The sequence below is a fragment of the Falco peregrinus genome, chromosome 2 (genome assembly GCF_023634155.1).
Source record: "Falco peregrinus isolate bFalPer1 chromosome 2, bFalPer1.pri, whole genome shotgun sequence".
Taxonomy (NCBI): domain Eukaryota; kingdom Metazoa; phylum Chordata; class Aves; order Falconiformes; family Falconidae; genus Falco; species Falco peregrinus.
In genome coordinates this window covers 105783339-105810875 of record NC_073722.1, presented here as the reverse complement: position 1 = coordinate 105810875, position 27537 = coordinate 105783339, and the positions used below count along the sequence as shown (strand labels likewise).

The following is a 27537-nucleotide window of genomic DNA, read 5'->3' as shown; positions in this document are numbered from 1 at the left end:
GGCCAGGGTGGGGGAGATGTGGGGCTGATCAGGGCATGGGAGGGTGCTGGGCCAGGCTCAGCTTCCACAATACCCCCGGGACCCCAGTGCGCATCAACCAGATGCCTCAGCCCAGGCATGTCTCCAAGGGACGAAGCCCCCCAAGGGGCATCCCCAGCCCCCTCCCCCCCCCCGAAACCCACCCCAGCCTTCATGAGGACGCCATCAGTGTGCAGCGGTGCTGAGCCATGGTGCTGCTGGTGGCATGTCCCCTCCAGGCTGGGGGTGCTCCGCGAGCCCCTGGCCCTTCTTCACCATCCCAAGGGGGTTTTTCTGTCCCCATCCCGGGGTGGTGGTGTCTGTCCCCCACCCCCCAGCCCCTTGCAGGGTGTGTGAGCCAAGGCGTGTTTTCGGTTTATGGTTTCCAAGGGAGGGGAGTATTTTTACAGCGTGAGTCACCACACGCAGCTTCGAGTGGAAAAACCATTGGGGAGGGAGGAAGGGAGGGAGGGAGGCAGGGGGGGAAGCAGCCCCCCACTCCCCCAGAGCATCCGGGACCCTCCCCACAGTTGGCCTCTGCCCCAGGATGGCCAGGAGCTGGGTGAACCATGAACCCATAGGGATGCTGAGCACGGTACCCTGGTTTCCCCCTGCCCCTGGGGAGCAGAAGCAAGGCTGTTCACTGCCACCCCCTGAGCCCCACGGTGAGGGGGAGCCCCCTCCCACCCCACCCAGCCCCCCAGAAACTCCACACAGGCGATAACAATTAAGCAGCGCTGACGTCAGATCTGTAAGTTTATTTGCTCAATGTACGACGGCTACATAATGACTCACATTCATGATATTCCATCACTGAGGAAAAACTGCTAAGAATGGTCCGTGTGTGAAATAATTCCTTACAGAAACACGGAGTTGGAAAAATAATCACTGATTAGACCTTAAAAATAGTTCACTGCATAACATGACAAAAAGCACAAACAAAGGCTCATTCAAAGAACACAGTCATTGTTCTCCTACACTGTAATAGTTATAATTTCACCATGACGAACACCAGACATTAAGATTAAGCTAACACTGGTGTTTTCTTTTGCTTTTTTTTCCTTTTTAAAAACAAAATCATATATAATTGCATGTCACTATAGCAACATCCATAACAGATCAGTTTGTTACGATCACTATTTGGTAGAGCAAACTTTACCCCCAAAAGAAAAAAAAATAAATTAAAAAACTTTAAAAAATTTTTGAAGACTATTTTGTCATAGGAATACATAACATCTACAGTATAAGTTAATAAATTTCAAGCTACTGTATAGAAATACGACACTAGCATGCACAATATTGTATCAATAGAGTAATGGAGCAGTAATCATTTCACTGGAGAGACAGTATCATAGGCAAGTGCACCTCTTAAAAAACAAAAGAAACCATTCAAGCTGCTTAAAAATCAAGTCCCTGACCCCCACTCTGTTTTTAGCCCTCTTGTGCCATCTCTCCTGCAAAGTTTCCTAAAGCAGCCAGAGCAAAAGCCAAAAAGAAAAAAAAGAAGGAAAAAAAAAAAAAAAAAAAAAGCTAGGTTTTGTAATTCCAGTAAATTCACTTCCAAATTATACAGCTGGGACAACACTGCTCAGGGGACACGAGGGTCAATCAAAGGAAGGTAAGAAGCCTAAAGCGATCTTCCAGTCCACGGCACGTACCGGCACCGCGAGCATCTCGCCACAGGACGCTGCACACCGTCCACCCGGCGGCTGCGCTTGCTCGCTCGCCACCGGCGAGGCTGGGCAAGACTTTGCGTGCGAAGGCATCCCGGTCAAAACCCAACAGCTTTGCCAGCAACGCCAGGGCAATACCCGGAGGCCGAGCACCGGCCTCGGCTCTGCTGCTCCCTGAGGAGATAGGATAGAGCTGGAGACATCTCTCCATGCAACCCACCAGCAGGAGCGGCTGTACCGTGTGTGCAACGCCACGACGCGCTGTTCGCGGACTGACTCTCAAAAGGGACAATGAAAGCCTGTTTTCCAAAAAAAAAAAAAAAAAAAGCACAAGTGCGATTTTTCCTTACTGTGCAGCTTTAGGTGAAAAGCTACGTGGCACAGCACTCCGCGAGCCAGAGAACAGCAGTGAACTTCCAACAACGATGTAAAAATAGAAATTAAAAAATAAATTTACTCAAAATGGGGTAAGTATTACCTGCTAAGCAACTCAGATGCCCCATCTCCCACCCCCTGCCAGATCAGATGGACTTGGAAAGGATTTTGCCAAGAAGAGAACTAAGTTCCTGGGCTCCCGATGGTTGATAGAAATGTCTATGATTGTAGCTCTTCCCTTGAGGATTTCTCTACCAAATTAGTTTCTAAGCTCCTGAAGTTCACTCATTACACCACAAGCTTCCCCAGGAGAAAGGAAAACGCACCTGGCTTCCCTGGTGACAAACAAGGGAGCCTGGGTGCCGGAGATCTGCTGACAAACCTCATGGTACAGTGGGAGAAAGTCAGGCAGAGTGAAATGGCAGTGCAATCCCTGAGGAAGCAGCTGTGGCACCTTAAATCAGGATGGTCTTTTGAAATACCAAACACAGTACATGACATACAGACCTGAATGCTCTTTTTTTTTTATTATTATTATTATTTATTTTATTTTTTTTATTTTTTTTTATTATTTATTTAAGTGGCATTTTAAGTTGAAACACTTCCCCCTTGTCTAATTAATGAAGTTCTTAAACCTTTTGCTGTGGACTTAAAATAGTTGAAACAGCCGCTAGCCAAGCACCTGTTAAGCTGTTGACCAAAAAACTAGAGCAGCTTTGATGTTCCTCGGGCGGGCGGTCTTCTTGCCTTGGGCGACACAGAATAGCTAAAGCCAGTCCACAGGCGAGGACTGATCAGGAAGGCAAGCCAAAAGAACTAGCAAAAGAAAAAAACCAAAAAACAGACAATCAAAGGCTTGATGTCATATGGCTGTAATGTAGAAATACTGTAAACTGCAATTTAGTGTTAATACTGTAAGCTACCCTAATAAATATCTTAATCAAAAGAGGAAAAAAAAAGAAAAAAAAAAAAAAAAAAGAAGATTGGATGGCCTAAATCCCGGGGCTTTGCAAGCCCCAAATTCTTTAGGTTGTGGTTTGGTTGGTTGGTTTTTTTTTTTAATTCCTTCTAAATTTGGGGATTTTAAGCTATGCCCTGCCAGGCAGAGCGCTGCAGAGAGACGCCCCGCGACGTGGTATGGACACACGGCACTTGGACTGAAGAAACAAACGCACGAAGCCTTACTGGAACCACAGAACTCCCTTTTTTTTTTTTTTTTTTGCGTTGCTTTCCTTAAAAACGAGGGCCATTCCATCCACGCGAATTCATCTTAAAACCCTTTTATTTCTAGCAATAAAGTTAAATTAAAGACAGCTCCACTTGTATTAATAATCTACAGAACAGTCCATATGCCAGTGAGGCTGCTATTCCATACCAGCACAGCCAGCCTGACTTCCACTAGTGGTGTTTTGGCAAAAATGTCAACGAGGCAATCAAAGACAGGTTGTGGGGGGCCTCCCTGGGAAGGTGTCCCCTCCCTTTCCCTCCCCCACCCCTGACCCCCCCCCCCACTCGTGGGAAAAAAATAAAGACTGCAGTAGTTAGCATCAGCGTGCGGCTGCCAGTCCATCGGGGGGGTCTAGTTGTTGCCTTCTCCGCCGTCGTCATCTTGCTGATCGCTCGTCCAGAGCGTTAGGTTGTCGCGGAGGAGCTGCATGATGAGCGTTGAGTCCTTGTAGGAGTCCTCGTTGAGGGTGTCCAGCTCGGCAATGGCGTCGTCGAAGGCCGTCTTGGCCAGGTGGCAGGCCTGCTCCGGCGCGTTCTGGATCTCATAGTAGAAAACCGAGTAGTTAAGCGCCAGCCCGAGCCGGATGGGGTGGGTCGGCTGCATGTGCTCCTTGCTGATCTCATGGGCTTCGCTATAGGCTTTCTCCGAAGACTCCACCACGGTCGCCCTCTTCTCACCGGTGGCCACTTCGGCCAGGTAGCGGTAATAGTCCCCTTTCATCTTCAGGTAGAAGACTTTGCTCTCGTACTGCGTCTCGCTGCAGTTCTTGATCAGGTAGTTGTCCAGCAGGCTCAGCACATCCTGGCACACCGCTTCCAACTCCTTCTCGATCTTCTCACGGTAGGCCCGGACCATTTCTATCTTCTTCTCGTTCCCATCGGCAGAGGTCTTCTGCTCGATGCTGCTAATTACTCGCCAAGAGGAGCGCCGAGCCCCCACCACATTTTTGTAGGCGACAGACAACAGGTTCCTCTCTTCATTGGACAGAGGCTCGTTCAGCTCCGTCACCTGCATTGAGAGAGGGAGAGAGAAGAGACACACTTGGGTTAAGCCCCAGCCATCCGACGTTCCCATCATGTGGTCGGGTGCTCCCGTGCATCTCTAGTGAGAGGCAGGAAAGGGCAGCTGGCTCGCAAAGTCCTGCTCCATCATCCAGCATCTGCTCCCATCCCAGAGCGACCCAGCTGGGAACGCAGGCCGTGGTCCAGTCCCCCAGCACGAGGGGTGCACTGGGTTTTACTCCAGGTATTCTCCATCGCTTAGAAGATTAGTGTTTTCCAGAATCAGAAAAATCTTCTAGGAAAGAGAAAGCTTTCACCTGCGGGATGAGAGTCTGATTGTGCCAGAGGTGAGAGGGACAGCCAAAGCAAGAGGGTGGCGATGGGCTAGGGTTACGAGCTAGCTGTGTGGATTAACACCGCCACAGCTACTGGGTGTTCATCTTTTCCGTCTCCTATAAGCACAGGGCACGCTTCTGAGATGCCTAAATACGACAGAATTTTTTTTTATGCACAGATAAGGCCTTCAAAGCTCACACAGCAAGAGTACGTTCTTCCCACCCAGGATTTTCTTCATTGAGGACAGCAGCATTAACGTACAGCATCGCTTCACCTGCCTGACGCACCGCAGCAACGTAGGGATTAAGGAGATGACGGAGCACAGAGTCATCTCAAGTGGGCTGAACACCACCTCGGCCGGTTCAGTTACTGGGAAGCATCACACCTGATCCTGCAGTGACTTTATTCCAGCTCCTGCAACCCCCATCGCTGGATGAAGCCAGCCGGGCAGCACCTCCAGCCACAGCCAGGCAGCCACCCATCCGCTGCAGCAGCTGCCCTGCCTTACGGGCAGCTTGGGAAGGGCTTGTGCCACCCTTGACTCCATGCCGTGCCCCATACAAGGGGCTCTGTGCCCCTGGGGCAGGTACAGCAGCTCAAAACGCTGTAGCAGCCGGGCTGCTCCGTGCAGCCCCTCGGCTGGGGTAGTTGCAGCTGTCAAGTGGCACTTTGAGCCTGGGAATCGCTGCTGTCCCCTTCCCCGGGGGCACACCGCCCCGCCACATACACACCCCGGGGCTGGCTGCCTGGGAAGCATGCCAGCAGGGCAGGAACCTCTAAGCCTCTTCTCTGCAGCCACTTCTCACAAGGATTAGGTAATGGTTTGGATGTGAAAGGCTTCTGCAAATACCGCGTCGTTTTCACAAGCATCTGTAAGAACAAGGTTTATTCCAGGCCTAGATAACCACATTTTATGGCCCGGTGATCAGGAGGCCAAGGGTGCATGCTGGAAGGTGTACGATGGTCCAGCTCAGGACCTCATTTGAGTGGCCTGGAATGACTCATGGTTGCTTCTACAATATAGACCTGCTCATTCCAGCAACACCCACTCCTGCCTGCAGCTCTCCTCGCAGCTGTTCAGCCATGGTCTGGCTCATGCCTTCTCCCAAAACCAAGCTCCAGCCATGCAGCACGCAGAGTACTCTGGTCTTTGACCCAGACCCTCTCTGCTCCTTTCCTCAAGGAAGAGGCAGCAAGAGCAGCCCCCCCTTCCCACCTCCTGCCACTGTGTGGACCTGTGCTGCTCCACGAGATGCTCTACAGCTTGGCAGGGGAACCAGCGAACAGCAGATCTCCACGCAGAAGCAGGTCTTACGGCACAACCCAGGCACAACTGCCTCCTGTGAGCAGGGGAACGGGCATCACATTGAAGAGGGCAAAATCTCCTGTGACTTACAAGCAGTCGCCACCGATACGGGCCAAGGTGCACGGGGCAGCATGCCAACGCAGCTCCCAGCTTTCAAGTGCCAAAGCAAGCAGGCTGTGTGACGCCTGGGCCTTCCAGCAGCTCCTGGTGCCAGGAGACTAACCGACATCCCACCTCTCCCAGCCAGGCTGACGGCGGCTGTTTAACCACACGGCCCTGGGTTGTGTCTGATATGCTGCTTCCTGCAGAGGGGCCAGGGCAGAGGCTCAGCCCTGCATGCAGCCTGACTGCAATGTGCTGAAGTACCCCTGGCAAGTTGCTTCTATGCTGCTTCCAGCCTGCCTTGTGCTCTCCGGTTCAGAGGTCTCTAGTTGTCTCTATTTTGACAAGACTTCACAACTTTGAAATGACTCCACTCATTCTTCCCTCCAAGTGACACCTGCACAAATATAAATTAAAGATACTGCGAGGTTAAACCCATCTTTGAAAGACAGTGGAACACAAGGAAGGTGTCCCCCTGCCCTAGAGCTTTATGGATTGTCTGTCCTTGGAAATACTCAAAACTCCATCAGGTTACTCAGGGTCTTGTCCCATCTAAGCTACCCTGCTTTCCATAAGGGAACTGGGACCAGAAACATCCAGAAGTCCCAGCCAGACTTATTCTCTTACCTCCCAGCTGTAAATGGAGTATCCAACATAGATATAAGAGACTCGCCGACTCCAACAGTCTCCTGCCCTGACACTGGTGTGAAGGTTGACAACCACATAAGGTTATCATAACCATATCACAAGGTCTTGCTTTTAGCGAGACGCTCTCTGAGCAGAAATACCAATTTCAAGTGTGGACCAAGCAGGTGACTCTAAAGCTGCCCCACAGCCGAGTCTGCAGATATTTATCACTGCAGAAAGAAGTAGATTTACCTCCTCTCACCAGAAGAGCCTTGCTGGAGCACAGATTTATTCTAACTACGGGGAGTTTCATAGGATTAGCTTTGCTGTGAACATTTTTAAATTCGAAGCTATTAAGGATTACAGAAGAAAGTCGCCTGTCAAAATCCTTTCAACAAACTTGCTAACAGATGGAAGGTACACCTGTGGAGAAAGCAGATTCCTCCAGGGAGCTTGCAGGGGACTTATCACAACAGAAAGGGATCCTCGTTAACCATGTAACCACTTTCTAGCAGTACCCAGGCTCCCAGTAAGGTAGAACACTGAAGAGAAACAGCAGAGGTGTAACACGGCCAGCGACAGGGATCGCATCCCTCGGCACTAGGAGAGGGAAGGGAAGAGGCTGCAGTCCTACACGTATTTCAGCTTGCAACTGAGCTGTGAGAGGAAGAAAGGAAAACCATCTGGCACTTGCATTCCCAGCAGGAAGAAAATTCAAGATGCCCAGGACACCAGATACTGCACAGCAAGGGTACACTTCGCTGCCTCAATCACAGAGTCACTGGAAGGCAGAAAAGACGTATCCCAGGTTACGCTGCCTTTGAGAACTGCCATCATCGCTGCCCCTTGGTCTGCCCAGAACCTGCCTGCCACGTCTCGGCACCACACTGCGATGCTGCTGCCTGCTCGCCTGCCCCACCGCACTGCTAAAAGCTGCACGACACACTCTGTCCTCGTGGGAGCACGACAGTCACCGTCATGCGGCTTTTGCCAGCAGCACTGTAGGGGTGAACATCTCCAACCGCAGGCCATCCCGAACCCGCTGCAGCAACCTGCCACGAGAACGCAGGGCTGCGTCTTCACCGCAAGCCTGTGCTGGCCAGCCAAAGGCTGGTTTTTCCTGACCCTGCAGGATACCGACACAAAGCAAGTGCAATCAAGCCAGAGGCTAAACAGCAAGCTCTGATATACTTAAAAGCATTGCACTGAATGCCTTTGATGTAACATTAATAAGGCAATATCCTGCATCAGGCCTGGAATAGATTGCAGTGGTCATGTCGCAAGCCCTTGCAGAGAATTTTTCCTAATGTTTGTTTCCAGCATCCAGATTCATATTACCAGAACCCTCCACCTTCTTAACTGAGACCCTGGAGGTCTCAGTTTTTAATTAAGAAGGGCAGCACCCTCACATACAGACCAACCCAGCGAGTGTTAGGTCACCTGATGCCCTTCCCAGCACTGCTACATGGGGTTAGATATCCAAATCTATCAAATATCCAAAGAAGAAAATCTCAATTTGGCATTAAGAGAGCTTGGCAGGAACACAAAGCCATCAGCCTCTGGCTGGAAGCCTACCTGCTCCCTGGGAAGCTCAGTCATTGTGGAGTTTACTTCCCTGGTTGACAGCAGAGAAAAGCAGAACTTGCACCACAAATCTCAGCCAACTGTCAAGCCTTGTTTCACCCTGGTGCCCCCGTAGACCAGGAGGGGAGGGTGGGCAGATGCATGCGGCTGAAATGGAGTCAAGGTCTTGCATGTGGCACGAACAGCCAAGCACAAAGAGCGAGCCCACACGCTCACGTGGCTTGATAGATGCAAGTCTTTTTGCTGTTCTGAGGAGGAGGTGGGGGGGAAACACAAACCCAAACGACCTTTTTCACCTTCCTTTCTGCTTCTTCCCTTCCAACCAGCCCAGCCACAAGACTGGCTCGTTACTGATGCAGAGCAGCAGGGAACCTCAGCTGTGGTGCCTCTCGTTTCACTGCCAGCCCGCAGGCAATGGTCCTACTTGCAAGAGCTCCCCCCACGCCTCACAGCAGGTGACACCAGGTGACACGTGTGCCAGGAGCCAGACCCCTCGCAGGCTGCAGGCAGCCCGGTGCTGGGCAGGAGCCTTGCCTAAGGGGCAGAAGCAGAGAAGACACCCAGTTGGGGAGCGCAGGTCTGCACTGGGCTTGGCACGGAGCATCTACAGGGACAAGCTTTGGCCTGGAGGCACGCTCCATCACCGAGCTCCAGGACGCTGCCAAGTTCCAGTCTCACCAGTTCCTGCAGCCTTTGAGGGTGCAGCGTCTGCACCACCAAGGCTCAAAGTGCCCTAAAGCCACAGGGCGACAGTCCAGCAGATCCTGTTGGACAAAAACTACTGGAAGTTTAGGGTTTCTACTGCTGGAGTCCCAAGGTTTGTGCAAATCAAAGCCCTCCGATTTGCAACAAAGCTCTTCAGAGGCAGCACAATCTCGGAGAAGGTTCTGCCCGTTTCTCTACCACAGCTGCGAGCTCTGACTCAGCACTCTGTCCAAACCCTGGCATGCCCCTGGCACGTCCACGTGTCACGCTGCACCAGGGGAAGGTTCAGCCTCACGTGGAGAAGCCAGGGTACGTGCCAAACTTTACCTGCCCCTAACGGCAAGGTCCAGAGCTCTCCAAAAACCCAGCCATTGGTCCTACTGCACCTTCCTTCCAGAAGCATCCTAATCAGCAGGCTGTTTTGAGCCCTGCAGGGGAGGTTTGCTCTCAGACAGCAGCAGGTTAGTTTGCTTATGGGGTTTATTCCAGGACTCTTACCCTCCACTTCTCACCTTGCATCAGTAGGTCTGAAGTTATTATTTCTGAGTACATCACAAAATAATATTTTTTGGGGACCCTTCAGTAGCTGCAATGGAGATCCATCACAGGATTTAGTGTTACCCGTTTACCCTTATATGCTTTTCATTTAGTTTTATAACCAAGTGCCCACCCGTTTATGGCTCCTACCTAGCTTTGATGTCTTATCTTAAAAGCATGCAGCACAGCAAGCTGAGCAGACCCAGATATTCTTCCCTGGGGAATACCATCAACATTTGACAGTTTAATCCATGTTATAAACCCCAACTCTTTGGCTTTTCTGATCGCCTAGAAGGAATCCTGAGTCCCTGCAGACATCAGACATCTACAAAGGAGCCAAGCTTTCCTGGAGAGAGACAAGACAACCACGAGAACCTCAAAGTGTCTGCTGAGAACAGCTTTTCAACATCACCAGAGCTCCTCTTCCACCAGGATACACAACAGCCATCTCCTCAGCACTTGTATTTCCTCTGTTCTGTCTACAGCTCCTGCACCATGTAATTAAGCATGTTATCTCTCAACAGAAACCCTGGCAATGGCCTTGTTTTCCTTCACATGCAGCTTGTTAGTCATGCTGAGGTCTGGCCTGAAGGTCCCCTTTTCTGTTTGTTTTTTTTTTTTTTTTTAATGACAAACATGCTTTTGTAACAGCGTTCTGGCCAGAAGTCCCACCACTGAAATTCTTACGTGTTCTGAAGCCACCGGTGAGTGGAGCAACCAGCACACAACCCCTTCAGGCTCAAACAGCCGATAAATGTTCCCGACTACCTGCAGCCAGGCCATTAGCCACTGTCTCACGGTGGGACCCCATCACCCACCTGCAAGCACCAGGCAGCCCTCAGCAGCCCCAGTGCTGTCATTTTGGAGGTGACATGCCAGGCAGACTGCTGGGGTTCTTCTACCCCCATCTCGTTCTGGGGTTTCAGCTGGGATAGAATTAATGTTCTTCCTAGTAGCTGGTACAGTGCTGCGTTTTGGATTTGGTGTGGGAATAATATTAGTAACATACTGATGCTTTTAGTTGTTGCTAAGCAATATTTATATTAAGTCAAGGAGTTTTCAGCTTCTCAGGCCCTGCCAGTGAGAAGGCTGAGGGGGGGGGGCACAAGAAATTGGGAGGGGGGACAGCCAGGACAGCTGACCCGAACTAGCCAAAAGGTTATTCTATACCATAGAACGTTGTGCTCAGTACAAAAAGCTGGGGGAAGAAGGAAGGACAGACATTGGGAGTGATGGTGTTTGTCTTCCCAAGTCACCGTTATGCATGATGGAGCCCTGTTTTCCTGGAGATGGCCGAGTACCTGCCTGCTGATGGGAGGTGGTGAAGGAATTCCTTGCTGTGCTTGCGTACGTGGGTTTTGCTTTCCCTATTAAACGAATTCTCTTACTTTTACTCTTCCTACTCTCTCCCCCATCCCACCACAGAGGAAGCGAGCGGGAGGCTGTGTGGGGCTTAGTTGCCAGCCGGGGTTAAACCACAATACATCTCGCCCTACATCTCGCTTCTGAAGAAACTGCTGCCCTCAAGTACGTTAAATTATCACCATTACCCGGTGGTTTGACTACCGTCACGACTAGATGTCACACAGCCCAGTCAAGAACAGTTTCTCCTTGTGCCCTCCAGAGCAAGCTGCGCTACGACACCATCGCAGCAGTCGCAAAGATGCTTTTCTTAAGCACTGTCCTACTTCGACACAAAGCAGGTGCGTGTAAAACTCTACCTAAATCTCAAATCTCACCAGATTTCGCTGGTTTGGGTCTTTCCCCTGCCCTGCACTCTTGCCTTCTCCCCCATGTCATACTTCTGAAGTGGAAGTCACACCACAGCTACTCCTCTCCTTGCTGGCCCCCTCCGCTGTCCTCTCTGTGTTTTATCTCAGCACAGCCAGGGGATTTTCAGCTGCAGGTCGAGCCCTTCCTCTCATCTCAGCGAAGACCAGAAAAGCACAAGCAGGCAGTGGGTAGAAGTTACTTCCCCACTGCTGTCTCCTTTGGCTGTTTCAGTATGAATAATCATATGCTAGTTCCCATTTTTTAAGCTGGCGGGGGCAGCTCTCGTCACAGGGCAGTGGCTGAAGCCACATGGGATGGCTCTGCCATTAAGTTTCAAATTACTTGTTTATTGCTTGTAGCATAACTGGATCTCAGAGGCTACTTAGGCACAGATTAGGATTTCTGCATGCTCCTGCAGTTAGCAGCTTCCATCCCAACCTGCAGCCTTCCTTACTTAAGGTGACTTTGAACCACCCAAGACAAAGTCTTTAAATTGGGAGGGAGACGTGAAAACCAAGAGCTCACACCAGCCTCTGTAGCTTAACAACTACTTAAGCCAAAGGGAATTTCATCATGCTACATGCAGGTTTGATTGGTCCGTGGAGCCTGCAGATCTCCTCCAGTTTTAGTCTGGCCCTGATGGGTTTCGGCTACAGAAAATGCAGGTTTCAACTACTGTGGTCATTCCTGCACAGAAAAGGTCGTAAGGGAGCCAAGGCAAGAAAGCCAGTGACAACAGCAGAGCTCGGAGCTGCTCCTGTTCTGCATTTGGTAGTGGCCTTCCACGTACCACCCCTTATCTGCAGCACTGCAGTCCCAGCGTTTGGTCTAACGGCTCAAATTTTACCGCCTGCAAAACACTCGGATGCCATCGATTTGCCTCACCAGCTTCTTCTGCAGCTTCTGAGATAAGGCAAGCGCAAGTGAGCGTCTGCCTGCCTTCCATACACGGCTTCCAGGCATGTTCTCAAGACCTTGGCTATTGAGTTGACAGAGGGCAACCCAGACACAGCGCAATAACCAGCTGGGAGGAACAACTCCAGCTTCCCAACACGGGCATCGCGTTTGTTCTTCAAGTGCATCAGCTTAGAGCTACAAACCATTTCGGAATTAGCATTGCACAGCCATGTAGTATCTGCTTTTTGAGCCATTAAGGAATGATGCCCAAGTTCTTGTTTTCCTTATTAACACCCCGATCCCCGTCGCCCTGACTGAAAGGCTGTTAAACGAGATGAAAACTGGTCATAGGACAACTTGTTTCACTGTCTTGCTGCCACTAGCTACCTCCTACCTATTAAAAACTCTAGGGAAAAAATCATCTCTGTTGATCTAGTGCCTTCCTGCCACCAGATGGAGAAAGCAGCAAGTCGAACCACATCAGTCCCAGCACTTAACAGGGCTGTCACTCAGGGCTCAGCACACCGGCTCCAGCAGATGGGATACCAGCACCTTTGCTTGCTAACTACAAAGCGACAGAAGGGATGCCAAGCTATTCCTTCCCCAAGATATGGCAGGCTGGCAAGCATCATCTGCCCACTTCCGCGTTTCTGCAAGCACCTTAGCAGCAGCCCAAGATCCTTCTCCATCACCCAAACGCCTGGAGAGCTCTCCTGCCTCGGATTATCCAGTCTGTTCCCCGCTGATACAGGCCTTCTCTCCAGGCTTTCTGCAAAGGGTGTGGAAGAACAGTGCCACAGCACACCACTGCCGTGGCAGCTCAGACGTGCTCCTGGAGCACAGTGAACGTTTTAGGAGCTCAGAGTAGCTCCTTTTGAGAGGAGATTGACAGTTCAGTGATTTCTGTAGGCTCTTCTGGGCCGCATTAAACTTCTCCAGGTATAAGCTGAAAAGCCCTTGAAGAGTAACTGCAGCTCTTTCCTCAACAGCACTTCTGTACAAAAGACCTTAGGGTGGGTTTGGTTTTTTTTTCCCATTCAGGCATTATTCTTCAGAAAAGTCCATCCACTCACAGGCTTTTTAGCTGAAGCAGCCATCCGTGGGACAACCACTGGGCATTTCTGGAGTCTTAAGGCTTGGTCAACATTGGGGAAGACTGACTATTTTTTCTTCCCCTCCAATTTACGGCAAAACAAACCCAGGCTAGACAGACATCAGGGCCACCAGCACATAAGCAGGGACACGCTATATAAATTAATCAAGTTTCATGTGGGGAGGGTGTTTAGTGCTGCTGGGAGCATTAGCTGCTTAAAGACTTACCTCACAGCTTCTCAGAGTACTAATCTGGCTCAGATATTAGTGCTTTCCTGCTCACCTCCAGCCCCACTGCCAGGCGCTAAGCACCCTGCCACCAGATCATCAAATCCTCCCCGGAGCTTCAAGTGCCAGGGCTTGTCCTTAATCAGGGGCTCAAAAAAATGGCAGCATTATGCCATACCCATGACCTCTACCCAGCTGAACCAAGCAGAGAGGGAAGAGACAACATGCCATGGGCAGGACACCCAGGGAAAGGTTGAGAGCAAGTTCTGGCCGCTGAGCAAGCCTGCTCCCAGGTCTGCTGGAGCAGGTTGAACTGGGTAATCCCTGGCTGCTGGCATGGCTTCCTCCTGCATGGTAGAGCCGTGGCTGTCACGATAGCTGGCAAGCTGCTGCTCCAGCAGGATGAAACGGGAGAAGCTGCAACCATGCAAACAACTCCCTGCAGCCAGCGCGTAAGTTTTTAACCACTCTGTGTCATTACCCCAAACACATTGGGAAAGTCTGCTACATTGCACATCAAGGTAAGCTTCTGGAAATATTTTTTTTAAAAAAATACCAACCACCAAAAAATAAAAGACCCAAGATTTTTGCTCTAGGTCTTTTGGTCTGCAGAACCAGCAGTTCCCTGCAGTGTCTGAAACGTGTTTTACCAGATTAAGCAAGAGACTTTCCAGAACACCCAGGTGGACCTCCAGCATGCCAGCTCCATGATAGCTTTAATTTACGCATCAGCAAGTAAGGTGATTACCCCCCCAGATGTACTTTACCCTCCCACTGCTTCAGGGTTTTCAGGCTTGATCTTACACTCCTCTAGCAAAGACAATTTTATTTAATTTCTTAAATGAACCTGCAGAACAGAAAGTCAAGTTTTTGCTCTGGCAGCTTTCTGGAGCACTGCGGCTAATTTTACATTATGTGGAGGATCAGTTTACTATTCTAGATCTGACTCTGGACTTGACTACCTTCGCCTGGCTCTGGCTATCTCCTCCCAGCCCTCTTTTGAAGCCCAAGGGACTACTCCCACAGACTTGATCTCAGTCCATTACAGGTGACAAAGCCTCTCAGGTGCCGACATCTCGACAGCACCAAATGCAAGAAGCCAAGCTCCAAACTTCAAGGTAATGAAATATTCACCCCACATAACTAAGCCCAACAGCATAAACAGGCAAAGCTCCGATGCCTTCCTCAGCGAGTGCAAATCAAAGGCTGTTAATCTTCCCCAAGTTCTCATTCACTGCTGAATACTAAGCATTAGTCTTTTACAAGTGCAGATCTCCTACAGCAGTTCTCCAGCATATCTGTTAGCATACAGCACAGCAACAGCTTCTCCCAACTACTATTAATAAACTTTGCGCTGCGGAGCACCACAACTGTCCAAACAACATGTTCATCAGCAACCTTAACACTGAAGCTGAGACTTCTCGCTGGTGTTTTCCAACAGCCTTGCTGAAACCATCTTAGAGAGGAACCAGAAGCATACTGACATGCCAAGTGGCTTTGCCTGGTACGTAAGCAAAGATACACCCCAAGCAAGCCAACCCATCCAGTAAGATCAGAGGGAATTTGCAAACAATTAAAGAACGGTTTGTACTTTGAGTCCCCGCAGATTTGTGTTCGTCCAAGTGCAGCTGCCTCAAACACCCATAGACTGACTCAATTCTAACATCTCCTTTATAGAACAAAAGCATTAAGTACTCTAATCCCTAATCTGGGGATCACTTTAAGGGAATCTCATGCCATCATCAGTGACATGTTCTCAAGTTACTCTCCTACTGCTATTAACTAATGCACTGCCTTTGGTCACTAGATCACTAGTTTCGGGCCAAAAAATCAGGTTTGTTTAATACCTAACGGAGCATGTGCTGGATCATTCCTGAGATGTGATGAAATCTGGATTAGCACAGAAAAACCTGAGATTGGGGAAGTTTGTACTTAAACAGGCAAAGGCTTTTGTTTCACCAGCTCCACAAAGGCACAGCTTCTGGCAGACAGTCTCATCAGTTTCCTGCAGCCCAAGGATTGCTGTGTCATCATTTCAGTTCTATTTTCCAGAATTTACCATTTCTGGGCATTTCCAGACCTTACCAGGCAAAGTGTCACTGCAAACCATGGTGAGACTCCTGGGTGAACATCAAGCCCTGTGCTCCACCAGCCCCAGCACCTGCTGGGGCTCTGGCGCACTGGAGAGGCTGGAGAGATGCGGCAGCTTGGGCTCACCATCATTGTGCCCTCGGAGAAGCTGGACAAAGCCATCCCACTGCCGAGCTCCTCCCCAAGGCAGGCTTCCCACAAGGGCCATGGGGAGGAATCCAGCATCCCTGACACCTGGACTCTGGAGAAAGGAAACAGGCCTCTTACTTAAATAAAATAAAAAATTCAAAGAGCAGAATGAAAGCCCTTTTGTCACCATTTTCCTTCATTTTATGGCGGGAGGATGGACTTTGCTCATCAGATCGAGCAGCCAGGGGAACGAAAAGAGAAAGCTGGCTCTAACAGCCCTGGCCGTGCCCAGCCAAGGAGATGACACACCACCAAGTTACACAAACCCCACAGCCGGCTGGTCACAGATCCGCATCCTTCCCCTTTCCTACTTGCTCCAGACCAAATGCAAATGTGTGAAGTCCCCCCGCAGCTGCTCAAAGCTTGCTCTGCTTTGCCGGGGGTGGGGTGGGGGGAAGGCAGAAGCAGAGACCAGTTAAGACGGCAGCAATGCCAGCGCACTGCCCAAATCCTGCACAGGAGCGCACTGCCACGCTCCCTCGCAGCCTCACTCATCTTGCAGGGTCCTCCACCGCTCACCTGCGTTCAGGCAGCACTGTGCGAGTTGTGGGCTGGGTTCCCACAAAGCCATTTTGATTCCATCGGGGAAAAACCAAGAGTTTCCCCATCTGCAAAGGCTGAAAGCTGCATCGGCGGGAGCACAGGCAGGGCCTGCCAGCCAGCAGCCATGGCAAAGCATTTTATCTAACTGCCACCAGCGTGAAACTGGCTCCAGCTAATTATCGGAACAGTATCCAGAAGTCAAGCCAAAGGTTTCAGAGGTCGAAAGACAAACCCACCATATCTTCACCAGTACAGTACAGCAATAAATTCACAGCTCCTTCCCCTTCGTTTCAGCAGGTGCTAAAATGGGTTTCCAAGGTACCTCTTTCCAGCAGTGACCATTGCTTGCAGAACCAAACTGAATAAATACTTGTGACCGTTTTCATTAAATTTCTGCTTTCCAGACATCAGGTTGCCATTTGCCTCCAGTCATGTGAATCTAATAGGAAGGAGGAAGACTTCAGCCAAGGGCAAGCTAGGTTAGCTACCTGTCCGGTAAAGAGCAGAAGCTGGTTAAGGCTTTCAGCCTTCCAGAAAGAAGTGATGAAGGCCTGGACAGCAAAGGAAAGAAGGTCTAAGCTGGCTCCAAACCAGTTAGCACAAAAAGCTATCTTGAGCTGCAGAGCACTGAAGCGTAGAAGGATGCCTAGAAGCATCAAGGGTGCGTCAGCTACCCAAAGACAACTGATGCCCTGCATCACAGCTTTGCCATGGTGAAGTGGAAGACGATGCCTGTATCCCATCAAGGCTGCCAATGGAGAAACGCTTGGGAAGCCAGGCAAAACCTGTTTTGCTGTGCTTTGTACTGCAGTTATGCCAGTATGCATTCATGTTTCACTGTCAGTCACAGGTCAGGAGGTAGAAACGGGCAGAAAAGCAGAAGGCAGCTTCAGCTCTGCAGAGTCCTAAATGCCCCAGACAACTGAGGAAAGCCTCCCTCGGGTCAGACCGTAGAGGCATTTTCCAACCCCTTCTTCTGTACCTGCCCCTGAGCAGCCTGGTGCCTGGCTGGGATCCACCGAGCAGCTAGCTCTAGTCTGAACTAGTCAGACGGTCCTTTTTGCTCTTCCCTGCCAGACAGGTATTGAGCTCCCAACACACTACTCACCTCTGCCAAGGGAGAGAAGCAGCACCGACGAGTCCAGCAGTGCTCCGCATCCAGGGACATGTCTGAGCTCAGACAAGGCCACCTCCCAAGAAGCAGCTGGTTACTCAAGCATTGGCAGTTGGACACACAAAAGCTTGGACTGTTTATTTTCCCTAAATATGAACCCTTGCACACGACTTCCCATGCGTTTGTTTGCACATGGTTTACTTCGCATGAAGCTGCTCGAAACAGGAGCTGAAGAGTTCAGTTGCAGAGTTCGTGTGTCATACCCTGCCAGATGTGTCACCGTCCATGCAGGTTTCTCCAGATGTAAAGTCTACCCTCTCCCATTCCCCTCTCGCAGCCCTTGCTCCATCAGCAGCACCCTGAGACATGCTTCTTCTTGCACCCTCAAGAGTCACAGCTGATAGGTCAATTCCTAACTGCATCGATCAAAATGGCAAATGTGACAAGCACATCTCATCCTTTCTGATGCCTCGTGGCATGAGGATCGGCACACTCAATGCCTCATCCTACCCAAATCTGCAGGTCCACAACACCCAGGGAGGCCGGCTGGCACGTGCTTGCTCATGTCCTCGAGCGTTCACTAAACCCAAGGGAGCACAAATTCTTTAGAGATTAAATACAGAAGACTGGATCCAAGGTTAGGTGACTGCTCACAGGTACAACAACACCAGAGGCTGCTGGCCACACAAGCTGAGAAAGCTCCCACCATGTGCATTTTGCCTTTGCAAAGTCCTTCCATCAGTACAGCTCAAACCCACCCTGAATGGCCCCATCCCAGCATTTCAGCGCGGGGCAGAAGGGCAGCTGGCTGGTACAGCTCCAGTCCTCCGCCTGTGCACACTGACATCGTTCCCCATCTCAGCCCTAACTGTGCTCCTTCCAAGCATGTGACACCCCAGTATGGAGCGGTGCTGTGAAATATCGAGCTCTGAACATCCTTGCACTTTAGACAGTGAAGGGGCTTGGGGTCACCTACCAGCCTGGGAACAAAATCCTGGTCCAGCCAGGACTCTCCATGGGCTACTGGGGACCATCGGGTCGCCCTTACTCCACCTCCCTGATCTTAAGGTTTGCGAGGCTGAGCCTTCTTATTCCTATGTAGAAAGCCAAGCTGTCCATGCTCCTGACCAGCTCTAATGCTGTCGGCCCAGACTCAAGAAACCAGCTTAAAATGAAGTGGTCCAGTAACACACGGTGAAGAGCTGGCACAGAGGAAACAAAATAATAATGATGGGGATCCTCAAGAAAAATCTTCCTTCTACCAGCAACAGAAGGCAAGGAAGCAGCCATGTTCCTCATCTCCCCCGCTCACCATCCAGATCCCAGAGAATGGCCATGGGTAGTTCCAGCCATCACCCAGCAGCAGGAAGCAGAGTGATACGACACAATTACCTGAATAGCCCTCACTTCTCTAAAAGCACCATTCAGCACACTCATAAGGACTGCTAAGAGGGTGCCAAATGACACCAGCTAGTTGAGACGAGACAAGCCAAGAACAGAGTGCATACGTTCCAGAGGTGCAGGAGTTTCCAATCTGCAGCTGAAGTTCCATAGCAGCCCTTAAACTGCTGTGCCTGCAGCTTCTAGAAAGCCCAAGTTCACATTGCCAGTGCCCAAGGAGCCTATTCCACAGAGAAACTTTGGGATCAGCTGGTGAACAAAGCTTGGGCAGATAGGGCTTGTCCATATATATTATGAAGCTTATTTTGTTTTCCAAAAAAAATATCCTGATGAGCCAGCCATCTTTAACCACAAGAAGGAGCGCAAGGAAGTGGGGGTGGGGGGCAATCAAGACAACTCCCAGCAACCTTTTTGTACTTTCAGGGCTAGCCACCATCCAACAGATCTACTGGCTAAGCCCACAACATCTAAAGCCTCTTGGAGAGCCCCTGCCCAAGAGCTTTTGCTGTTTCCATGTACCCTAGACATCTGCAGAGGATTCAACAGCTATATTCTCCACCACAGTCTCAGTATCGCTTCCATTCAGTTCAAAAAAAGCTGTTTCTAATCAGACCCACACCTGCCTGATACAGTTGGCCAACTGAGAGAAAACCAGCATGGGCTCACAAGTCAATGGCTTTTCCTAAAGCTCATAGATAAAGACTTACCAGGAGCTTAAAGGGGAATTTCTAAGAGCTTGAGCAGCTGATGACTCGCCACTTAATATAGTTAATGTGTGCAGTGCCCACTGTACTTGTGTACAGGGCATGTTGCTAACTGTCCGAGGCTTAAGTGCAGCTGTGCAACTCAGCCTACAAGGTCCTGAGACCGATTTACGCAGACAACCCACACCGTGAACCGTTACGAGATCGGAAGCGCAGCAGGATGGCAGCTCCTCACAGCAGCCATCCTGCCCTGACCCTGTGGATCTCCAGGAAGGAAGCCCTGCTCCCTGCTTGTGAGTCACACTGTTTTGCACCGCCCCACCGCCATCACTCAGGTCTGAGCAAGCCCTTTGCTGCTAAAGGGCAAGAGGACTGCTATGTGTAAGAGCAGATGTATGCTGCAGTGGTCCAGGAGGTGCCACAAGGCTCAGCAGCATCCAAGATACCTGCACAAGGGGCGGCAGCAAAAGCATCGATACAGCCATTAGATGCCAATGTACCCTCTCCACTGGAAATGGTTTCTCTAAAGCCTTCCCCGGCCCCCCTGGGAAGTGCTACTACAGCAGCTCACACTCCTTGCTCCCTCCCTACTGTCACAGATGGCCTGCCCAGCACTCCTCCTGGAGAAGCCTTTCCACCTCACCCTTTTGTCTCGTCTACGCTGCAAAGCAGAAAGCAGCTAATCATCCCTGCTCCACTCCCCTGGGACTTTCCAGATAGGAAGGATTTGTGTTACTCCCCCTCTTCCCAAGGACGAGCCTGCTATCTGCGTGAAGCCCCGCTGCCTGCACTAACCTGGTCACTGGATGCAGAGGATGACAGCGTGGCCAGGCTGGTGAGCAGCGTGGCAGAAGCCTGCATATCCCACGCCAGGGAAGGCCTGCGGACCCCCACGCTTGCTCTCCTCCTCCACCCACCACAGCCATTTACTGCTCCGAGAGCCAGCTGTGCCTAAAGCCTGGCAGCAGCTGTCTGCTTTTCAGCATCTCCGATGTTCACCCCTCCACACCCACCACCACCACCACTGATGGCATGCACACACAGCACAGCCCCGGCCCTGCTGCAGAGGTTGGGTCCCCAAAAATCAAATAGCCAATATTCCCCCTCACAGGGGTCCTTCATGTGAGCTCAAGGACTCTGCCATATGGTCCCATACCTACACGATACAAAGGTGCAATGTAATAATCCTCCCCCCACCCATTTTAGGTGACTTATTTCCTGCGAAAGTTACTGCAGTCATCTTATCTTGCTCTCTCACCTGCGCATCCCCCCTCTGCCCCCCCCCCCCCCCCCCCCCCCCCCCCCCCCCGCAATAAAGGTCTATAGGAAGGCACGTGCTCTGCTCCCCAGGTAGCACCCACCAGGGGCTTGGCAGGGCTCCACCTCCAAAAAGCCTCCAGCAGCATCGCTGCTCCCCAGCTAATGGCTATCGATCCACAGCCCTGGCGCTGGATCGGACGGTAAACTCTTTGTGAAGCTGAATCAGACAAAAAGCCAGCCCACCTCAACCACTGCGGGCAGAAAAACCCAGCGAGCCAGGAAGGAAACCACCGGTGCCGCTTGGGCACAGCATCGGTTGGGATGGCAAGCCCAAGGCCAATGCCTGCCCACTGACCAGTGGGCACGGCCACCACCCTGGGGATCAGTGGAGAGCTTTCCTGCTCTCCAGCGCATTATAGGGCTGACTGTACCCCCAGACAGCGCTGAGGTGACAAGGGACATGACCAAGGTCATACAGCCATAACCTGGACCAACAGGCCCAGCTTTGCACCCTTCCTGGGTGCCAACATCACCTTCTGCTCCCTCCATTAGGCAAAGAGAACGTCTGCTAAGTTTTACCGAGACTCCCCAGTAAACCCACGACATTGGGGGGGCTGAAGAAGTCCTGTGACTGCAGCAGCCATGCAACTGCACATACTGATTAGGGGCACCACAGCAAGAAAGGAGCCAGAATTTTTATATATATAAGAAATATATATATATTTCTTTGCTTGCTGTGGCAAGCAGCGCTGGATGAATCAGCAGACAGCACGAGCCCCAGCACACCGATTTTAAACCCTTAAAATGGCCATGCAGCACAGGCTACCCAGCAGGCAGGGCTGAGGCTTGCTGAACAATGTGCCTGGCTGCCGTGTCACCACCCAGCTGGCGACCCCCAAAATGCAACAGTGAGATCAAGCTGCAGGAAAACGATCTTCTTTTATGCACATCATTAGCACGCCGGGCTTTGAAGGAAAGCCGCCCGGCATTTCTTAGCACGGGGTTAAGGAAGCAAATGGGTGGCTGGCTTTGGAGGGCAGGAGACAAAACGGCGACGACCATGGGAATGCTTCTGCATCACCTTAGCTAGAGACAGCCCGCATGCTCTCTGCTACCACCTGGGTGCATTGCAGCTTGGACCATGGCATATGACATCACTAGGCGTTGCTACGGAAATGAGTGCGAGGTCATCAGCCTCCTGCACAACCAGAGCTGGGGGATGGGCGGCACACAGGACGGGTGACAGGGATAACCGAGTGTGACATGTCCATCACTGCCAGACTGACCGTGCCGGAGTTTGGGCAGCATTGTGCAGAAATGAAGAACAAAGCTCTGCCTTTTGTTTGCTGTCGCGGGAGGCATCAGCACTCCCGCTGTGAATCATTTTCTTACGGCCCAAACTACACAGCAACTGATAAGCAGCATTAGCCCGGGTTACTGTTTCACCAGGGCCAGTAAGGGCTGAAAGGAAAAAGCATATATATAATCTCTAACAACGCCTTCAGTTTAAACACCGAGCCTGGGTAAGCAGGCTAGGGAAATTTGCCCAGCGGGAATACTGCAACATGGCTGTGTGTCCCAGGCATATCCCTGTTGGCTTTGTCATAGCGGCTGTATTATCCGTAGGAAATGAGCTGTAGGATCTGCTCACACAGCAGGCTTTGCTTTAAAATGAATAGATGCCATTACAACAAAATGGTATAAAAGCCATAGTGCAGCAAAGGAATAGCCCAGTTAGTTTAATATGATAATATCTTGTTCTGATTATCCATATTTCATTTCTTGATAAGACATCTCCTCCCTCCCCATTCTCGGGCTGTGACAGTTTTGTCTGTTTGATAAATGCAAGGTTATTGACAAAATGGTGCAATATGGGCAAACAGAGCTGCACCCACAGCAGACTGCGACATTCCTAGATCAGCATTCACTTTTCATCAGCCAGGGAGGACACCCCAGCTCCTCGCAAAGGTTCAGACCTGACTAAGAAGACAAACATAAAGAACAGTTTTCCCCTTTAAAGCACCCCCCTCCCTCCCTCCACCCAGTCTAGCCTCTCTGCAATATGACAAATGCAGAATCTTCTGGAATGACTTGATCCTGCCTCCCACGATTGCTTTGTTTGCAAGATCAGATCAGAGATATGTTTTTTTTCCCCTTCTTATATTGTCAAAATGTCAGTATTGAAGGGGAGCGTTCAGTGTCACAAATCAGATCAGCCTGCTATATGCAGAGTCTTTATTTTAAGAGCGTGAAATGAATACAACATGACTCAATTCATAAATCTCCAACCAAGTGCAGTAAAAATAAGAGCTTTGGCAGCGAAAGGGCTCCCAATCTTTGGGGTCATGAGCACACACACCAGCCTCACCGACCACACGCGGCAGGGGATGCATGGGAGCAACTGGGAGGTATTTTGGCAGCGGGGAGAGGTGTGCACGCAAACCCACTCACCCACCCACCCCCCCCCGGCCCCAGGTTTCCCCACAGCCTTGCCCCACGGGGCTTGGCAGCCCCCCAGCCGGCGTGACCCCCCCAGGGAGCGCTGCACCCCAGGTCTGGCTCCTCTGCCCCCCACACTGGGCCAGGGCAGGGAGCGCTGGTGGGGATGGGGGCATGGCAGAGGATGCATGGGGCAGGCAGAGGGGCCTGGCGTGGGGGGAGAGAAGGGATGGATGGGGCAAGAAAGTGATGCGTGGGGCAGAGGACAGGGCAGCAGGGCAAGGGAGGCAATGCGGGGGGGGGGTGTGGGGTGTGCCTAGGGCAAGGGAGAGATAGGCATGGGGCTGGGGAGGGCTCTAGGGCAGAAGAGATACACGTGGAGCTGTGGGGGTGCTCTGGGGCAGGGGAGAGAGATGTGTGGGGCTTGGGGGGGGAACCTAGGGCAGGGCAGTGAGATGCGTGGGGTTTGGGGGGGGGGGATCTAGGGCAGGGGAGAGAGATGCATGGGGCTTGGGGGGGGATCTAGGGCAGGGGAGAGAGATGCGTGGGTCTTGGGGGGGGGATCTAGGGCAGGGGAGAGAGATGCGTGGGTCTTGGGGGGGGGATCTAGGGCAGGGGAGAGAGATGCGTGGGGCTTGGGGGGGGGGATCTAGGGCAGGGGAGAGAGATGCGTGGGGCTTGGGGGGGGGATCTAGGGCAGGGGAGAGAGATGCGTGGGGCTTGGGGGGGGGATCTAGGGCAGGGGAGAGAGATGCGTGGGGCTTGGGGGGGGGATCTAGGGCAGGGGAGAGAGATGCGTGGGGGCTTGGGGGGGGGATCTAGGGCAGGGGAGAGAGATGCGTGGGGCTTGGGGGGGGTATCTGGGGCAGGGCAGAGGGATGCGTGGGGGGGCTCCACGACAGGCAAGAGAGATGCGTGGGACTGGGTGGGGGGCTCCAGCACAGAGAAGATGCGTGGGGAGCCCCAGGGCTGGCGACGGAGGTCGGGAGGGAGCAGGCTGTCCCCGGGCGGCGACAGGCGAGGGGAGCAGGACCCCGCGGGGGGCAGTCCACGGGCTGGAGCCGCACGGAGGGACGGCGGGGGACCCCCCCCAAGCCCAGCCCGGCCTCGGCCGGGCCCCCCCCCCCGAGGGGCGCAGCCCGGGGAGGGCGAGGGGAGCGCGGCGCGGGACCCCCGGGGCGGGGGGTGGGGAAGGACGACGGACGGACAAGGGACGGGACTCACGTTCTTCATGGCGGCCGCCATGTCGTCGTATCGCTCGGCTTGCTCGGCCAGCCGGGCCTTCTGCACCAGCTGCTCGCGGTCGACCATCTTCGCGGGGCCGGGGGGGAAGGGCAAGGAGGCTGCGGGCTCCGGGAGGAGGAGGAGGGTGAGGAGGAGGAGGAAGGGCGGCGGCGGCGGCGGGAGGAGGAGGGTGAGGAGGGTGAGGAGGAGGAGGAGGGTGAGGAGGAGGGCGAGCGGGCGGGCGGCGGCGGCTCCTGGCGCTGCTGCGGCTGAGGCGGCGGCGGCGGCGGCTGCACCCGGTGCTGTGCGCGCGCCGCGGGCCACCACAACCCCCCCTGCGCCCGCCCCGCCCCGCCCCGCCCCGCCCCGCCGCCCGCCGCCCCCCGCGCGGGGCACGCCGGGAGATGGAGTCCGCGGCGGCGACGCGGCGGGGCCCGTCGCGTCCTTCACCGCACTCGGTCTCCCGGCGTGCCCCGGCGCCGCCGCGCCTCCCCCCGCCCTCCCGGGCCCGCCCCCGAGCCCGCGGCCCTGCTCTGCCCCCGCCACCGCCCCGCCCCGCCCGCCGGGGCTGGCCGCCCGCGCCTGCTGATTCACCGGGAGCGGCTAGCGGCGGCGTGGGGTACCCCCGGCGGGGCCCGGGGCCGTCTGCGCCCCTCGGGGGCCCGGGGCTGCTGCTCCGCCCGCGGCCCGACGCTCAGGGCCCGGACACAGGCACGGCCCAGACCCACTCGCGACCCAGGCCCAGTCACGGCCTGGTGTGGCTCATGGCCTGGATGCACTCATGGTGCAGGCCCACTCATGGCCTGGGCCCACTCATGGCATAGACCCACTCATGGCCTGGTCTGACTCAGCCCAGGCCCACTCACAGCCTGATCCAGCTCATGGCCTGGGCCCACTCATTACCCAGGCGCACTCACGGCTGGACCCGCTCACAGCCCGGCACAGACATGGCCTGGACCCCACTCATGGTGCAGGCCCACTCACAACCCCAGGCCCGCTCCTGGCCCAGACCCACTCAAGGCCTGGCCCCACCCGTGACACAGGCATAGGCCCTGGATCCATTCACAGCCTGGGCCCACTTACAGGCCCACAACATAGGCCTGGTCTGACTCACGGTCCAGACCCACTCACAGCCTAGACCCACCCATGGCCTGGGCACAGGCATGGCCTGAACCAACGCACGGCCTGGTCCAGTCATGGCCTGGTCTGGCTCATGGCCTGGACACACTCATGGCCCAGACCCACTCACAGCCTGGCACAGACATGGGCTGGACCCACTCATGGTGTAGACCCACAGACAGCCTGGACCCACTCATGACCCAGGCCCACTCATGGCCTGGGCCCACTCATGGCCTAGTCTGACTCACAGCCCAGACCCACTCAGGGCCTGGTCTGACTCAGCCTGGACCCACTCACGGCCTGGTCCAGCTCATGGCCAGGCCCACTCACGGCTGGATCCACTCACCACCCAGACCCACTCACAGCCTGGTCCCGCTCACCACCCAGGCCCACACCGCCCTGGGCCCCCTCACCGCTCAGGCTCCCCCCATCCCCGCCTGGAGGCAGCCCTGCGGTGCTGTGCTGGTGCTGTGCCTGGTTGTGGTGACCCAGCTGGGGGCAAACAACCACTCCCTGCTTTCCCCCGGCCCCTTTCCCATGCCGTGGGATCCCAGCTGACCCACAGAGGAGAGCAGCCCCACTGAGGAGCGACGCTGGATAATTTATGAGCGACCAGCTTGGGAGTGTGGTGTGCTCGCTCATCAATAACGCATGACATAGAAGTGCATGTCCTCTCGGGCCTAGCAGGGCTTCCGCTGAGCATTAGGAACTCCATTAGGAGCCATAAGAGACTTTTCCTAAAAACCCTATAGATAAAGCAACGTGGGGAGGACACTGCAGCACTGGGAGAAAGGAAAGGGGTGTTGTGAATGGAGCCGTGCTGATCCCCACAGAACCACTTTATCCTGGTCGGAGGGAGCCAGATGATGCTGACGATCAACTCTGCATGGGTGAACACTGTCCCTTGCACACCCGGCATGCCCCAGTACATGCTCCTGGCCCTTCCCAGTGGCACTGTCCCCACACAGGCGCTTTGGGAGGCATGAGGACAACTTAGAGGACACAGCCATCCTGTTTGCTGATCCCTGTGCCCTGTGGTTTTCTCCTGAAATGCCACAGGAAACCTCAGTGGCGCTGGGATGTGCCAGTTTCCACAGGGTGATACCGCAGTCACAGCCTGCTGGCGCTGGTCAGAGCCCGTGGCCACCATCTCACCCGCCTGGATGGGGACAAATTGGTTTGGAAATGCTGATGTTAGTTCTTTATGATGGCGAGCAACAGCATTTGGGGTGACGTCTCTGTCTTTATTGCTGTCTTTACAATAATAGAGAATTGTATTGAATTGATTTGTTTAGCACAAAAGAACCCTTTTGTTTACAGCTTCTGAGAGCAGAAGAAATTGCGCCTTCTGATAAATAAAAGTAGAAATACGCCCAGATCCTCTCTATTTCCTCTATAAAATAAAACGTTGTCTCCTTGCTTGCATCCGCGGCTTCACACCCCACAGTGCACGTGGTTCTGGTGAGAGAATGGCCTTTGTGCCCGGCTTTTGTTTACCACCACGGCGATCCCAAGGGAGCGCCCACAGACAAGGGCAGTTTATTCCTCTTTCCTGATAATGGCGCATTCATTCTTCTGAGGAGGCTCACCGTCATCTCTGGAGAGCTCAGCAGCAGGGTTTTCTGTTGTTTCTGTATGACGCCAGCTTTCGGGAGAGAATTTGAGTAAAAAAAGTGCAGAATGCAAGAAAATATTGAAGTAGGTCATGGGTCCCAAACTGGTTTTTCCAGCTGTTGCTACCATTCCGTATCGATAGTCTGGAGGTACCTAGAAATGCCATGGGGCATCAGCAAGCTAAGCAGGACAATCGGATGTCTGGGTATGGACTCAAGCAGAGCTGCTGCCCCATCCCAGACACCTTCTGAGTGGTGCTGCTACATTTGGGTTGGATATGTGGTTCCTCTAAATTGGAGAAAATAATATTAGCCCTTAGGTACAATTCCTGGATTGTCACAGACAATATTGAACACA

At 53.0% G+C, this 27537-nt stretch overlaps 1 protein-coding gene across 3 annotated transcripts; it reads right to left on the bottom strand.

The window, feature by feature from the left end:
- Positions 1–756: 756 nt before the first annotated feature.
- Positions 757–24759, bottom strand: YWHAG (tyrosine 3-monooxygenase/tryptophan 5-monooxygenase activation protein gamma). 3 transcript variants are annotated; one of them, XR_008745780.1, is made up of 3 exons: positions 24448–24759; positions 2749–4302; positions 757–1990 (listed from the first exon to the last, which is right to left on the bottom strand). XR_008745780.1 is itself a non-coding variant. In XM_055795751.1 (2 exons), exons 1-2 carry the CDS (start codon positions 24532–24534, stop codon positions 3646–3648), a joined length of 744 nt encoding a protein of 247 aa, XP_055651726.1. In that variant the 5' UTR covers positions 24535–24759; the 3' UTR covers positions 757–3645. The 3 variants fall into 3 exon arrangements, 2 of the variants coding, with proteins under 2 accessions (XP_055651726.1, XP_055651727.1); XM_055795751.1 differs by having other exon boundaries at positions 757–4302; XM_055795752.1 differs by lacking the exon at positions 24448–24759 and adding an exon at positions 8242–8623 and having other exon boundaries at positions 757–4302.
- Positions 24760–27537: the final 2778 nt, after the last annotated feature.